At 38.1% G+C, this 14118-nt stretch overlaps 2 protein-coding genes across 2 annotated transcripts; one reads left to right on the plus strand and one right to left on the minus strand.

The window, feature by feature from the left end:
- Positions 1-537: 537 nt before the first annotated feature.
- LOC103832677 (phosphoenolpyruvate carboxylase 1) lies at positions 538-5459 on the plus strand. Its single transcript, XM_009108735.3, has 10 exons — positions 538-770; positions 935-1119; positions 1548-1942; positions 2016-2100; positions 2182-2508; positions 2587-2677; positions 2756-2910; positions 2988-3986; positions 4456-4842; positions 4928-5459. The coding sequence occupies exons 2-10, from the start codon at positions 952-954 to the stop codon at positions 5213-5215; spliced, it is 2895 nt and encodes a 964-aa protein (XP_009106983.1). The 5' UTR covers positions 538-770; positions 935-951; the 3' UTR covers positions 5216-5459.
- Positions 5460-8343: 2884 nt separating this feature from the next.
- LOC103832678 (TPR repeat-containing thioredoxin TTL1) lies at positions 8344-11775 on the minus strand. The gene is made up of 5 exons (XM_009108736.3): positions 10607-11775; positions 10142-10337; positions 9390-9908; positions 9009-9320; positions 8344-8933 (listed from the first exon to the last, which is right to left on the minus strand). Exons 1-5 carry the CDS (start codon positions 11437-11439, stop codon positions 8781-8783), a joined length of 2013 nt encoding a protein of 670 aa, XP_009106984.1. The 5' UTR covers positions 11440-11775; the 3' UTR covers positions 8344-8780.
- Between the last annotated feature and the right edge of the window lie 2343 nt (positions 11776-14118).

Genomic DNA, 14118 nt, shown 5'->3' on the forward strand with positions numbered 1-14118 from the left:
CGTATTCTTTGGAGAAGAATTGAAAGTAACACATAACTAAGAGTGATTGATTGGGATGTAACTTAGAAATGTTACTATAAAATTTAGTCTGTAAAATATTTTAATTTAATTGTATCTAATAGTGTAACTGTAAGAATTAAATGAATAAATAAATAAATTTATTCAGCAATATATATTTTGTTTTAAAAAATAAGATTTCTACATCTATTTTTAGTTTTAGCTTTAAAAACTAGTTAAATTATGATTGATAATTTATATGATTGTAGAGAGAAAGTAAAAGTAAAACCTCTCTTGGTAGTAAATATTGATAACGATTCATAATCAAATTTGGACGACAAAAAATAATATTATAAATATCTTTTTTTCTTTTTCCCTCTATCTTTTTATTATTCATTTCATCTTTATTACTTTGTTTTAGTCACTCTTAACATCTTGTTTTTCTTTAGCCGAAAGTCAAAACAGTAAAATTTGCGAATCCGACACAAAAAGAAAAACAAAGAGAGAAATCTGTAAATTTCCAGAGTCAATTGTTTCCATACGAATGTTTTGGTAAGTAAATCAGTTTTTGACTTTCACTGGTTGTGATTAGAATATTCTGTAGAAATTATTCAGTGAAATAATTGTTAAAATAAAATAAAATAAAATATTAAAGCCATCATCACAGAGAATCTCCCTCTATATATACGTAAGCCTTGTACTCTCTCTCGTTTACTCATACTCATCTCACTGAATCTGATCCGATCTCAACAGCTGTCTTTTGCTCCAAACCGGTTAGTGTCTAATTCCCTCCCTAGATCTACTCTTCTCCGCACTATACGCAGATCTTTTCTCATCTGGGTCGCTCTCAATTGACTAAAAAAGTCTCCTCCTTTTTGCTCTTGTGTCCCATCAAATTCCCGATTTGATTTTGCTTTTTGTTTGTTGTTTCAATCAGAGAGAAGTGCAGCGAACATGCCTCATGGGAAGTTAGAGAAGATGGCATCGATGGATGTTCATCTCCGTCAATTGGTTCCTGGCAAAGTTAGTGAAGACGACAAACTTGTCGAGTACGATGCTCTGCTTCTAGATCGGTTCCTCGATATCCTTCAGGAGTTGCACGGCGAGGATCTTCGTGAAACTGTACGTTTTAAGTATAACCCATTTGGCTAAAGATCATAAGAGTTACATCTATGATGAGTTTTATGAATAAAAGGTTTTGACTTTATCAAGTTTCTCTCGGTCATGGATTAGATTAGGGTTTAAAACGATCAAAGATTTAAACTTTTGTGGTTTGAGTTACTATAAAGTATAAACCCATTTGGTTAAAGATCATTAAAGTTACTACATCTATGTTGATTTTATGAATAAAGGTTTGACTTTTCAGTTATCTCGATCATGGGTTAGTTAGATTAGTGTTTTAAACGAAGAAAGATTTGAACTTTTAGGGTTTGAATTAAACCCATTTGGCTAAAGATCATGTATGATGATTTTATGAATAAAGGTTTTGACTTTTTAATTTTCTTGATCATGGGTTAGCTAAAGATTTGATCTTTTTATTGTTTGTATAGGTTCAAGAGCTCTATGAGCACTCTGCAGAGTACGAAGGGAAGCATGAGCCAAAGAAGCTAGAGGAGCTAGGCAATGTTCTAACGAGCTTAGATCCAGGAGACTCCATTGTTATCGCTAAAGCCTTCTCTCACATGCTCAACCTGGCTAATCTCGCTGAGGAAGTGCAGATTGCTTACCGCCGTAGGATCAAGAAGCTGAAGAAAGGTGATTTCGTTGATGAGAGCTCTGCTACTACTGAGTCTGATCTCGAAGAGACTTTCAAGAAGCTTGTTGGTGATCTCAACAAGTCTCCTGAAGAGATCTTTGATGCTCTCAAGAACCAGACTGTTGATTTGGTTTTGACTGCTCATCCTACTCAGTCCGTGAGAAGATCTTTGCTTCAGAAACATGGGAGGTTAGTAGTTTTATTTACCGAACCGGGCTAGCTTTGGATCCATGTTTTGGTGCTTAAGTTAACTTTCTTACAGGATAAGAGACTGTCTGGCTCAGCTCTATGCTAAGGATATTACTCCTGATGACAAGCAAGAGCTTGATGAGGCTCTACAGAGAGAGGTAAAAGCTTTGTCATATAATGCCTTTGTTTTTTAATTCAATCCTCAAAATGTAATGTATTGATTTGCGTTTTTTGGTTAGATTCAAGCTGCGTTCCGAACAGATGAAATCAAGAGAACGCCACCAACACCTCAAGATGAGATGAGAGCTGGGATGAGTTACTTTCATGAAACTATCTGGAAAGGTGTTCCCAAGTTTCTTCGCCGTGTAGACACTGCTCTCAAGAACATCGGTATCGAAGAGCGTGTTCCATACAACGCTCCACTGATTCAGTTCTCTTCTTGGATGGGTGGTGACCGTGATGGTAACCCAAGGGTCACACCTGAAGTCACAAGAGATGTGTGTTTGCTAGCTAGAATGATGGCTGCTACTATGTACTTCAACCAAATTGAAGATCTTATGTTTGAGGTTTGCTCTAGGTTCTTTCTTTTCCGGTTTAGTCTAGTATGTATCCCATTGATTCATTTTGTCCTGCTTTGTTTGTAGCTGTCTATGTGGCGTTGCAATGATGAGCTACGTGTGCGTGCTGATGAACTTCATGTAAACAGGAGGAAAGACGCTGCAAAACATTACATTGGTACGAGAAGGAACCTGTCTTAGAGAATCTGTTTATGTCTCTGTTTTGTTCTGAACTGATCTCTCATTTGTCTTGCAGAGTTTTGGAAGTCAATTCCACCAACCGAACCGTACCGTGTGGTTCTTGGTGACGTAAGAGACAAGCTTTACCACACACGTGAACGAGCTCGTCAACTTCTCAGCAATGGAACCTCTGATGTACCTGAGGAAGCTACTTTCAACAACTTGGAAGAGGTAATCATTTATTGCAATTTAGAATCCTTTAATTTCTGGTTTAGTACTAAACCGATGTGTTGTTGTTGTTGTTGTAGTTCTTGGAACCACTTGAGCTTTGTTACCGATCACTATGCTCATGCGGTGACCGTCCAATAGCTGATGGAAGCCTTCTTGATTTCCTGAGGCAAGTCTCAACCTTTGGACTCTCTCTTGTGCGCCTTGACATAAGGCAAGAATCCGACCGCCACACCGATGTACTGGACGCTATCACAACGCATTTAGAGATTGGATCATACAGAGAATGGTCTGAAGAGCGCCGCCAAGAATGGCTTTTGTCTGAGCTTAGCGGCAAACGTCCTCTCTTCGGTTCTGATCTACCCAAAACCGAAGAGATCGCAGACGTTCTCGACACTTTCCATGTCATTGCCGAGCTGCCTTCAGACAGCTTCGGTGCCTACATCATCTCCATGGCGACGGCTCCTTCTGATGTGTTAGCTGTTGAGCTTTTGCAGCGTGAGTGCCACGTGAAACGGCCTTTGAGAGTTGTCCCCCTCTTTGAGAAGCTAGCTGATCTGGAAGCAGCTCCTGCGGCAGTTGCAAGGCTCTTCTCTGTTGATTGGTACAAGAACCGGATCAACGGCAAGCAAGAGGTCATGATTGGTTATTCAGACTCAGGCAAAGACGCTGGTCGTCTCTCTGCTGCTTGGCAGCTATACAAAGCTCAAGAGGAGCTTGTGAAGGTTGCGAAAGAGTACGGTGTGAAGCTGACGATGTTCCATGGTCGTGGTGGGACTGTCGGAAGAGGAGGCGGACCGACTCATCTTGCTATATTGTCTCAGCCTCCGGATACTATCAACGGCTCGCTCCGTGTCACGGTTCAAGGTGAAGTCATTGAGCAGTCTTTTGGAGAGGAGCATCTGTGCTTCAGAACGCTTCAGCGTTTCACCGCTGCAACGCTTGAGCATGGTATGCGTCCTCCGGTTTCTCCAAAACCGGAATGGCGCGAGTTGCTGGATGAAATGGCGGTTGTTGCGACCGAAGAGTACCGGTCTGTTGTGTTCCAAGAGCCTCGCTTTGTCGAGTACTTCCGCCTCGTAAGTATTCCATTAGCCATGTTGTTTCTGTTTATTCGGTTTATTTTGGTTAGTTTGGTTCGGTCACAATCCCACTGAAAATTTGATTTGGTTATCGGTTGATTTCTGTTTTTAAAATTTTACATTTACAGAAAAACTTTTCTTTTGTTACGGTTAGATTGGAATTTACAAAAAAAAAAATAAAAAAACTTGGAAATTTTTGGTTAAATTTGGTTCGATTATTTTAGTTCTTTTTGATTATTTCGGATTACTCGCTTATTTTATATGTTTTAAAGAAATTAATTTTGAAAACCGATCAAACCAAAAACCAAAGTATTTTCAAAAGCTTTTGGAACTACACCGGATTCAAAACCGAAACAAAACCGAAAGTTTCGGTTTGGTTTGGTTCAATTCAGCAGGGCTATATTCCATGTTCACTTAGATTCTTAAGAGTTCACTTTAACACATAATCTTGTCAACCTCTACGCAGGCTACACCGGAGCTAGAGTATGGTCGTATGAACATTGGAAGCAGACCTTCAAAGAGGAAACCAAGCGGCGGCATTGAGTCTCTCCGTGCCATCCCATGGATCTTTGCTTGGACTCAAACGAGATTCCATCTCCCTGTGTGGCTTGGATTCGGAGCAGCCATCAGGCACGTGGTTGAGAAAGACGTGAAGAACCTACACATGCTTCAGGACATGTACCAACACTGGCCTTTCTTTAGAGTCACTATTGATCTAATCGAAATGGTGTTCGCTAAAGGAGATCCAGGTATCGCTGCCTTGTACGATAAGCTTCTTGTCTCAGAGGAGCTATGGCCTTTTGGGGAGAAACTCAGAGCTAACTTCGAAGAAACCAAGAAACTCGTCCTCCAGGTTAATACAGAAATAAACAGAGCTTTCTTGATTTTCTTGATTGGTTACATCAAACTCAGAACTAATCGATTTTGTTGTGTTGCAGACTGCTGGGCACAAGGATCTGCTTGAAGGAGATCCTTACTTGAAGCAGAGACTGAGACTACGTAACTCTTACATCACCACACTCAATGTCTGTCAAGCTTACACACTGAAGAGGATCCGTGACCCGAGCTACAATGTGACTCTACGACCTCACATCTCTAAGGAGATTGCTGAATCGAGCAAAGAACTCATCGAGCTTAACCCGACGAGCGAGTACGCGCCTGGACTTGAAGATACACTCATCCTGACCATGAAGGGTGTCGCTGCTGGTCTACAGAACACCGGTTGAGTAAAAAAAAACAGAGATGAGCCTCTCTGTTTCTCCACACTCTGCTTTTTTTTATCTACGGATTCAAAAATAATAAATTATTGCGGTTGGGTTTATTGGTTTGTTTATGTAAATCCACCGTCAAAGTGTTGATCTTTGTGTACGAATTACTCTTTCGAGATTATGAACACATGCTCTGTTTTTTTATTTATCGAATGTAACAAAACCGAGCAAGGGAATCTCATTCTTGTTTGTTTGTCTTTTACTTAACCTTCTTCCTCTTTACGGATCGTTGCTATTTGATTTCGGTTTGGTTTGTTCTAAACCGGATAATAATAAATAGTTTTTGGTTTAGTTTTTTGCCTCATATGCTTTCGTTTGTCTCGACTCAATAACATACATGTCGGCTGAGTATGTGTATGTGGTGGTCCCGAGAAACGACAGACATGTTTGAGAAAAGAGGCCGTTGAAGAAGGAAAGTAGTGGTGCAAGAAAACGACGTGGTGTTTGGGTCTTGTCTATAGACACGCCTTGCATTTTTTTATTCTGTTACGCCTCAACGGTTGTATTTATTGTGGGGAATTTATTATAGTGTACACTGTACGTGTATCTGTTTTTTTTAACTAAAGCGTACTTTATGCGTAATTAACTCTTAAGTAATCAAGTACGTTTTGGATTTCACTCTCAAATGTAAAAAAGTCCACAACTCGAAAGCCGGTGTCTGTAAACCACGCGCCTCCACTGGTTTTGAAGGTGGAAAAATAATAAGAAAATGAGAAATTTTATGAATAGGCTTTTCTGATATTTTATGAAGACGACCAAAAATATTATCCACTAAAGAAAGGATAAATACGTGTCAGTGGACGAGGAATACAAGGCACCGACTACAGCCGGCGCAATATAGCACCGCCCAACCACCGTAAAGTCCATAACCTTCCTACCTTTTTTTATTTTAAAAATAATTTTGGGTTTCTAGTTATCTTTATTGTTGGGCGTTATGTTCATAATTATCCCTTTACAACAACTTCTTAGTTAAAAACTAACTAAAAGGAGCTTTGTATGGTGCATATTGTATTCTCTTTTCTTTTCAATCCCTTGAAGAGAGGGCAACTAACACATTAAGACCAAAAGCATTAGCTAAAGTTGCTTGCATTAACAAACTAAATCATTCTCTAATAAATCCGTATCTCCTTTTTGTAGTTGGTAACGACTAAAGTATTTTTTAAAATTAACTTTTAAATCAGTCACCTATCCAGGGGCGAAGCCAGACTTGTCTTTTACTGGATGCACAATAACTAATATTAATCATAAAAATTAGAAAAATGGAGTCTTGAACCCATGTCCCTTGAGAGTTGTGGGTGCACCACAACCAAATGAGCCAATAATAGCTCCTATGTTCATTGTAAAAGTTAACTCTATAAATAATTAGGGGTGCACGTGCACCCATAAACGTCAACGTAGCTTCGCTCCTGCACCTATCTCCCTTTTATTTGGTTGAAAGTTTATAATAACAGTCAAATATAGTATTTAATAATATACTGTATATAAAACTATATCCAAGGACAGGGAGGTTCCTTTCCTATGCAGGTAGACTTCAACTGATCAACTCTGTTATTAGAAGCCTCACTAATTTTTGGATGGCATCCTTTCGATTACCCAGTGGATGTATAAAGGAGATAGAGAGAATTTGTTCTGCTTTTCTATGGTCTGGTCCAGAGCTGAATGGCAGGAAAGCTAAGATATCTTGGAAAGACATTTGCAAGATGAAATATGAAGGAGGACTGGGATTGAGACCGCTAAAGGAGGTGAATCAAGTTAGCTGTCTCAAACTCATTTGGAGAATTCTATCGACTCACTCGCTTTGGGTGAATTGGATCAAGGTCTATCTTATTAGAAAAGGCTCACTTTGGATGATTAAGGATAATACACAGAGTGGGTCTTGGATGTGGAGGAAAATTCTCAAGAGTAGAGAGATGGCGAAGCATTTCTACAAAGTGGAGGTGGGAAATGGTCGAGGAACTTCTTTTTGGTATGAAATGTGGAACCCAATGGGTCGTTTGAAGGAAGTGGCAGGGGAGGGCAGTCATATAGACATGGGTATCTTGATGAATGCAAAAGTAGAGGATTGCTTAAATCACAGGAAGAGGCATCATCGAATACAAATACTCAACAGAATAGAGATGGAGATAGAGAAGTTCAAAGATAATAGTAATGAGGAAGCGGATATTCCTCTATGGAAGAATGAGAAGGGTAAGTACAAAAGGAAATTCTCTACAAAAAGTACTTGGCTTAGTATTAGAGAAAAACATCAGCCTTGTTACTGGCATCAAGCGATTTGGTTCAAACATGCAACCCCAAAGTTCTCAGTTGTTACTTGGATAGCTATACGGGGGAGACTAGCAACGGGTGATAGAATGAGAAACTGGAATGGTGCTGCTGATATTTCCTGTGTCTTATGTCGAGAGCCTTTGGAGACATTATATCACCTCTTTTTTGAGTGTCCTTACTCAGCTCAAGTGTGGGAGGCATTAACGAAAGGCATTCTTCATGATCAGTATACTGTTGATTGGGAAAGGATCATTAGAATGCTTGTGGAGAGTCCAAATTGGAGCAGATTGCAGATGTTCACAATGAGATATGTTCTGCAGGCAACGGTTCATACTATTTGGAGAGAGCGCAATAGGCGAAGGCATGGAGAAGATGCAGTGCCTGCAGAAGTTATGATAAGGAGGTTGGATAAGAATGTGAGAAATCAGTTCACTGTGGTTCAAAGAAGAGGAGACAAGGAATATAGAGAAGGGATGTCTTTTTGGTTTGGTACTAGAGGATAGGGAAATGAGGGATATTAGTCAAGTTCGAAGATACAAATAGATTTTTCGAAAATGTTGCAATTTATTTTTGAAAAACACTTGATGTAAGGTCTTTTTTTTTTGAGTTCAATTTAACATTCAATTCAAAAAAAAAAAAAAAAAACTATATCCAAGCTCATTTTTTTCATCATAAAGGTATACATATTTCAGTAAACTCACATTTTCCTATAATATTTTTAGATGTAGTTAGTTATACATGAATTTGTGTAGAATGTACAAAACACAAATAACATCAACTTTTTTGATCCAAAAAATAAAATAATAGTAACATCAACTTTGTAGGAAAATGAATAAATTATATCTTTTTATTGATGAAAATGTTGTGACAAAGAGGAGAACTGGAATGACAAGATGGGTTCACTACACTTAAGAGTAACAAAGGGAAAAAAAAAAATGAAGAATCCAAATCTTCCTCTTTTGCCCATTTTAGTAAAGCCCCCTGCTTCACTCACATACAAACTTCTCTTATGTACACAAGAGTAATCTCCAACCGGTAAACACTTGTCAATACCTAAACAAGTGAAGGCTGAAGAAGAGGAGCCAATGCAATCTCAATCTGAGAAAAATGAATGGAAGAAGAACATATCACAGGGCAATGAAGAGGGGGGAATGAATGAACAAATCATAAAGAGCTGAAAACTCTACACTAATGAGGTTCCCTGGTAATGAAGTTAAGTGGGATTATTGAGGGTAATGATTGAAAAAGAGTGTATTAACTAACTGCTATAGTGCCTCACTGAGTACTCCAACACTTCTTTGCTTGGACAGACAATCTCCTTTACACGAGTACCATTCTTGTATATCTTCACTGTCGGTACAACCCTCACGTTCTCTGCATTACCTATAGACGGACATTTATCTATGTCCACCTAACCAATAAAACAAGGTAAGACATCAGAGTCAATCTCTTCCTATGCTATTATGACATGCTCATGTAACTTTACCTTGAGGAAGTGTATAGAAGGATAGCGAGTACATAACGAGTCCACAAACGGAGATAACTGCTTGCATTGATGATCAGAGGCCGTCGAGAAATGAATAACCGAAACTCCTGGTAGATTCATGGCAGCTTTAAACTGTTCACGGCTGTAAACTTCCTCAACTTCACCACCGAACTCCATATTCAAAACTTCCTCTCCGCGAGACTTCTTCAACGCGACTTGAGCATGAAACAAAGACTCAGCAACTTCCTTATCATGAGGGAGTTCCTTTCTCAACGCTTCATAATCACTCACTGCAGCTGCCCATCTCTCCACCTACAGTTCAAACAGAGAAAATCTCAATCCCTTAAGCTTACAACAAATTTAAAAGTTTGATTAGTGTACCTTGCTATTTGAGGCAGCTCTACGGAGAAGAGGCTTAGTGTAACGTGGTTGAAAACGCAGCGCGTGGTTACAATCTTCGATAGAGCGTTCCCACATTCCGAGTTTAAACCAACAAGCTGCTCGGTTACAATATAGAATAGCGTTGCATGGATCAAGCCTAAGGCCTTCTGCATAAGCTGAGCTTGCTTCAGTGTATCTTTCTGATTTGTAGAGATCGTTACCGCGAACACGAGATCTAGCAACCAATGTAACAGTGTTGTGTAGCATGGCAACTTCGTTGCTTCGTGGATCTAATTTGCTAGCTTTCTCAGCAGCCATCACTGCATTTTCAAACCTACCTAAAGCCATCTCGATTTGAGCTTTGACAAAGTATGTGTAAGCTTCACAGGCTATACCAGAGAACCGAGTCTGAGAACAAGATGCTGGAAACGGCTCTACTTTGAGAGCTTCTAATAGCTTTGATTGGGCAGCATCAAGCCGGTGAAGTTTCAAGAGTGCTTCTACTTTACACATACCTAGCTGCATTTTTTAAGACCAATGTTCAAGAAATAAATATGAGATTATTGATTAAGCGGACGCCTCGACCAACTTTTTGGACTGATTTATTTTAAACTAAATAGTTCTATAAATTGTTTCGTTTAGATCCTGATTTCCCAAATAGGCCGCCTAAACTGATTTTTAGAACATTGTTTAAGACGCAACATTTTATTCCAGTTCTGACTCTATCTATCCGACATAAGTTGAGTTCTTACCTGTGGAGAAAAGTCTGCTCCAGCAACAATAGCTGCATCTACTCCCATCAAAGCAGCTTTCCAATCACCGAGCTTCCTTGCATCTGCGCATTTGCTTATATGTTTCTCAACAGCTTCAAGCTTCTGCAACTCCATAGGATCTGATGGTTTCCCAAGAACACATAGATGCTTCCTCGCATTATCAACCTGTCCTAATCTGCAACCAAGACACACACTGAAGTCTCTCAGAAAAGCTTAAACCAATGTTCAAGAGATCGCTAGGCGGTAATTAGACGCTTTATAAGAGATTATTCTTTAGAATGGCGCCTAGACGTCTAAGCAGAAGCCTAGTCGCCACCTAGACCAATATTTAGAACACTGCATTGAAGTTTCAGACAACATATTAAAAAAAACAAGAGATTTGTCTACCTAATAAGTTTCAGACAGCATCAAAAAACAAGTTTCAGACAGCATCAAAAACTCTACCTAATAAGCAATGAGGCCAAACGTTGATGAGCTCTTCCATAGTTAGGATCCAATCTCAAAGCCTCTTCACACTCCTTCACAGCTTCACCGACTCGACCCAAACCCGTCAACGCAGCGGCTCGGTTGCTCCGGTAAGCCGCGTTCGCCGGCGACAAAGCTATCGCCCTATCGTACAACTTCAAAGCCTCGCCGAACAAACCTTTCCTATACATCTCGTTACCTACTCTCTTCACTTCCTCTGCGTCCGAACCTAACATCGCGGCGGGACTGCTTCTGATAGAACCACCGACGGTCACCGGAGCAACAGGCTTCGCCGGAGATACGCCGCTTCCTCCTCCGCCGCGCATTATGCTGCCGTGACCGTACGTTCCCGTGCCGGATCCGAGAACGTCGCTTCTGGAGCGGCTCTGCGTCATTCCGGTGAGTTGGATCTTCCCGGAGGGGCAGATGTTTCCGGTGGGAAGCACATTCGCCGCCGTGGCTGGAGAAGTGGCGGAGCTTTGAGTGGAGGAGGAGACGAGTGGTTGTTGTGAGTTGGAAGTAACCGAGTCCGATCTTGCTTGACTCGTTCTCAGGTTGCCACTACTCGAACCGGATTGACTACTACCGCGAACCGAACCGGATCTTCCGTTAACCGGAGCGTGTTGTCTAGTTACAGATCCGGAAGAGCTAGAGCTGCTGCTGCTAGTTGTTGTGGTTGTGGTGAGTCCACGTGGCTGAGAACGAAGCGGAGAAACCGGTGAACCGAGATCTAGCTCGCGAAAATCCGGTTTATTAATCTCGGAGGTTAATGATGAATCACGGGGAGGGACCGGTTTACCTGACGGTGACATTTTTTTTATTTTGTTTTCCGGTTAACGAAAAAAATCAAAACGAGATCAGTGAATGATGGACGGAAACTCTAACGGACGTTTCTCGGTACTACCGCTAAAGGTTTCAAATGGCCGTTAATGGAGACGGCGAAGAGTGGAGAAGGAGACGAAGGGAGGAGGATGAGATACTATGAACAAAGGCATGGAAGGGAAAGTGAAAGAGATGGGGATCTCGTGATTTAAAAGGGTGAAGCAAAGAATGAATGTGAGTGTCTAGAGAGAGAGAGAAGAGAGAAGGTTCATAGAAGAAGAAGAAGAGTGAAGGTGGAGATGCAGACCGAATATTATATATTAATTTATTTCATTTGACAAAGGAAAATAAATTCATTATTGTAGTACTAAAAATCGGAAAGCAAAAGTATTACTAAAATTTTAATTTGACAGGACCTTGAATTAACGAACCCTTTAAATTATGGATAAGCAGAAATAGCAGATAAATTATAATTATTTATATGCTTTTTTTTTTGATCAACTTAATTATTTATATGCTTTTAAATCAAATTCAATTAATAATAATCTAAATTTTGTAAAAAAAATTAAGATTTGTTTGAGTAAAGTAACTTTCTCTGCGAAATTTTTAGTTAGAGCATCTCCAATGTATTACTCCATTTTTTACTCCAAAATGGTGCAACACCAAAATGGAGTAAGGTTTTACTCCAATGTATTACTCCATTTTCTACTCCAAAAATAATATTTCTTAAAGATTTCATTTTTATTTTATTCATAATTGCAAATAAAATCTTATACTTATAAAAATTTACCAATTAACCCCAACTATTTTATGTTTATGATAAATAATTAAAATATAAATTATTTGAATTAAATATTTATTATTAAAAAGTACAAGAAATCATTAAAAAGACAACATATATGTGGGTTCAACAATGAGCATTATAATATTTTTCCCACAAATGATTAACTAATGTATTTCGTAATGAAAATGAGCTTCTTTATCTTTGATATTTCTAAATCGAGCAAGAAAATTTTGAAATCAGACATTTTCATCTTCTGCAATTTTGATACTCGGATGTGGAGCTTCTCTTCCAAGTTCAATTGGTGCATCGAGTTCACGCTCATCTATACAAGATCCAAATGTTCGTGCGTATATTCAAACTCAACAAATACAAATAATATCAAAGCGAAATGTTGAATCACAAGATCAACAAGCTCTTTCTTAGACTTCTCCGTTTGGGCAATATTTCACCGACCTTAGCGGATCCGGAACGGATTTTCCAGATTATTAAATTTACTTATTTTATGTTATTTTTATTTTTATTATTTATTTTTTCTGTTATTTTCATTATTTATTTAAAATTATTAAATAATCTTTTGTGGAATATACTATTTTCATGTTAATGTATCATTTTAAATATTATTTAAGTAAGAAATAAAAACATTAAAGATTAAAAGGACCATTTTATAAATAAAAAAAGTTCAACTCCAAAATGGAGTAATGGGTAAGATTACTCCATAAATGGAGTAACCTTAGCTATTACTCCATTTTCAACTCCAAAATGGAGTGGGGTTGGAGAAGATTTTACTCCATAATGATGTTTGGAGTTGAAAATGGAGTAGGATTGGAGATGCCCTTATAAGATGAACAGGAAATTTCGGAAATAACTAGTATTAATTAAATGTACAAAATAACACTTTCTTCTTCACCTGCTGCTTCACGAGACATGTTTATTTTTGCTTTAGTCTTTCCATTTTAATCGTTTAATCAGAAAATTTATTTTTTATAAAGATGAGTGAGTATACTTACAAAATCTGCTTACTTCGATACTCTTCATTTTTTTTTTTTTTGGACAAATGATACTCCTCATTTATCTTTGTACTTTGACGCTTACATTCCAGAAAGCCAACTCGCGGCGTATAGGAAGTGACGTCTACGCTCTTAGACAATCTATCGTGTTGTGTCCTAAAATAACAATTGTAGAGAGCAAACGCGTAATACATTATTGTTTCATATAATTTTTCGCATAAACGCTTTTGTTTACTTTCTTGTAAAGTGAATTTGAAGTTGATTATGGAAGTAGAGAAAATATGTGTTAAATAACTGCGTATTTTCTTGTAGTTATAAGCTTGTTAACTGCTTCCTGTTTTACAATAAAAAACACTTTCTTTCAATGTATTAGCAATAGCAATAGAATAGCAACTAAATGAAAATAGAGAGTATGTCATACAAGTCCCACGCACATAAATACACTTTAAGGTTACTTGTAAGAAGTTAATACTACTAACACAAAATCCGATAACATGTTTTAATGTTCAAAATCAGTCAACTTAAACAAGGAGTATTTATTGACTAGTTTACATAAGTTCATTGTATTGGCAATTAAATAAAAATAAAGAGTCTTCCATATCATACCAGTATTTCGCACAGAAAAATCCACTTGATTAATTGTTGGCAGAAAAAAAAAAGTTATTCTTTAGTTCACACTTTATATAGTGAATTTCTAAATTCACCAACCAATAGTATTTCATTGTTTCAAATTCATATTTTTTAGAAGAAAAAAATAAAATATTGTCTAGTTATATTATGTTTTTAAAATAAAAGCATAAAAAAAAGAATATTGTAGTTACAGAAAAAAAAGTTTTTAATTTTTTTTTAAACATCGTCAGCAAAACACTAAACTCTAA

Source organism: Brassica rapa, chromosome A08 (genome assembly GCF_000309985.2).
Source record: "Brassica rapa cultivar Chiifu-401-42 chromosome A08, CAAS_Brap_v3.01, whole genome shotgun sequence".
NCBI classification, from domain to species: domain Eukaryota; kingdom Viridiplantae; phylum Streptophyta; class Magnoliopsida; order Brassicales; family Brassicaceae; genus Brassica; species Brassica rapa.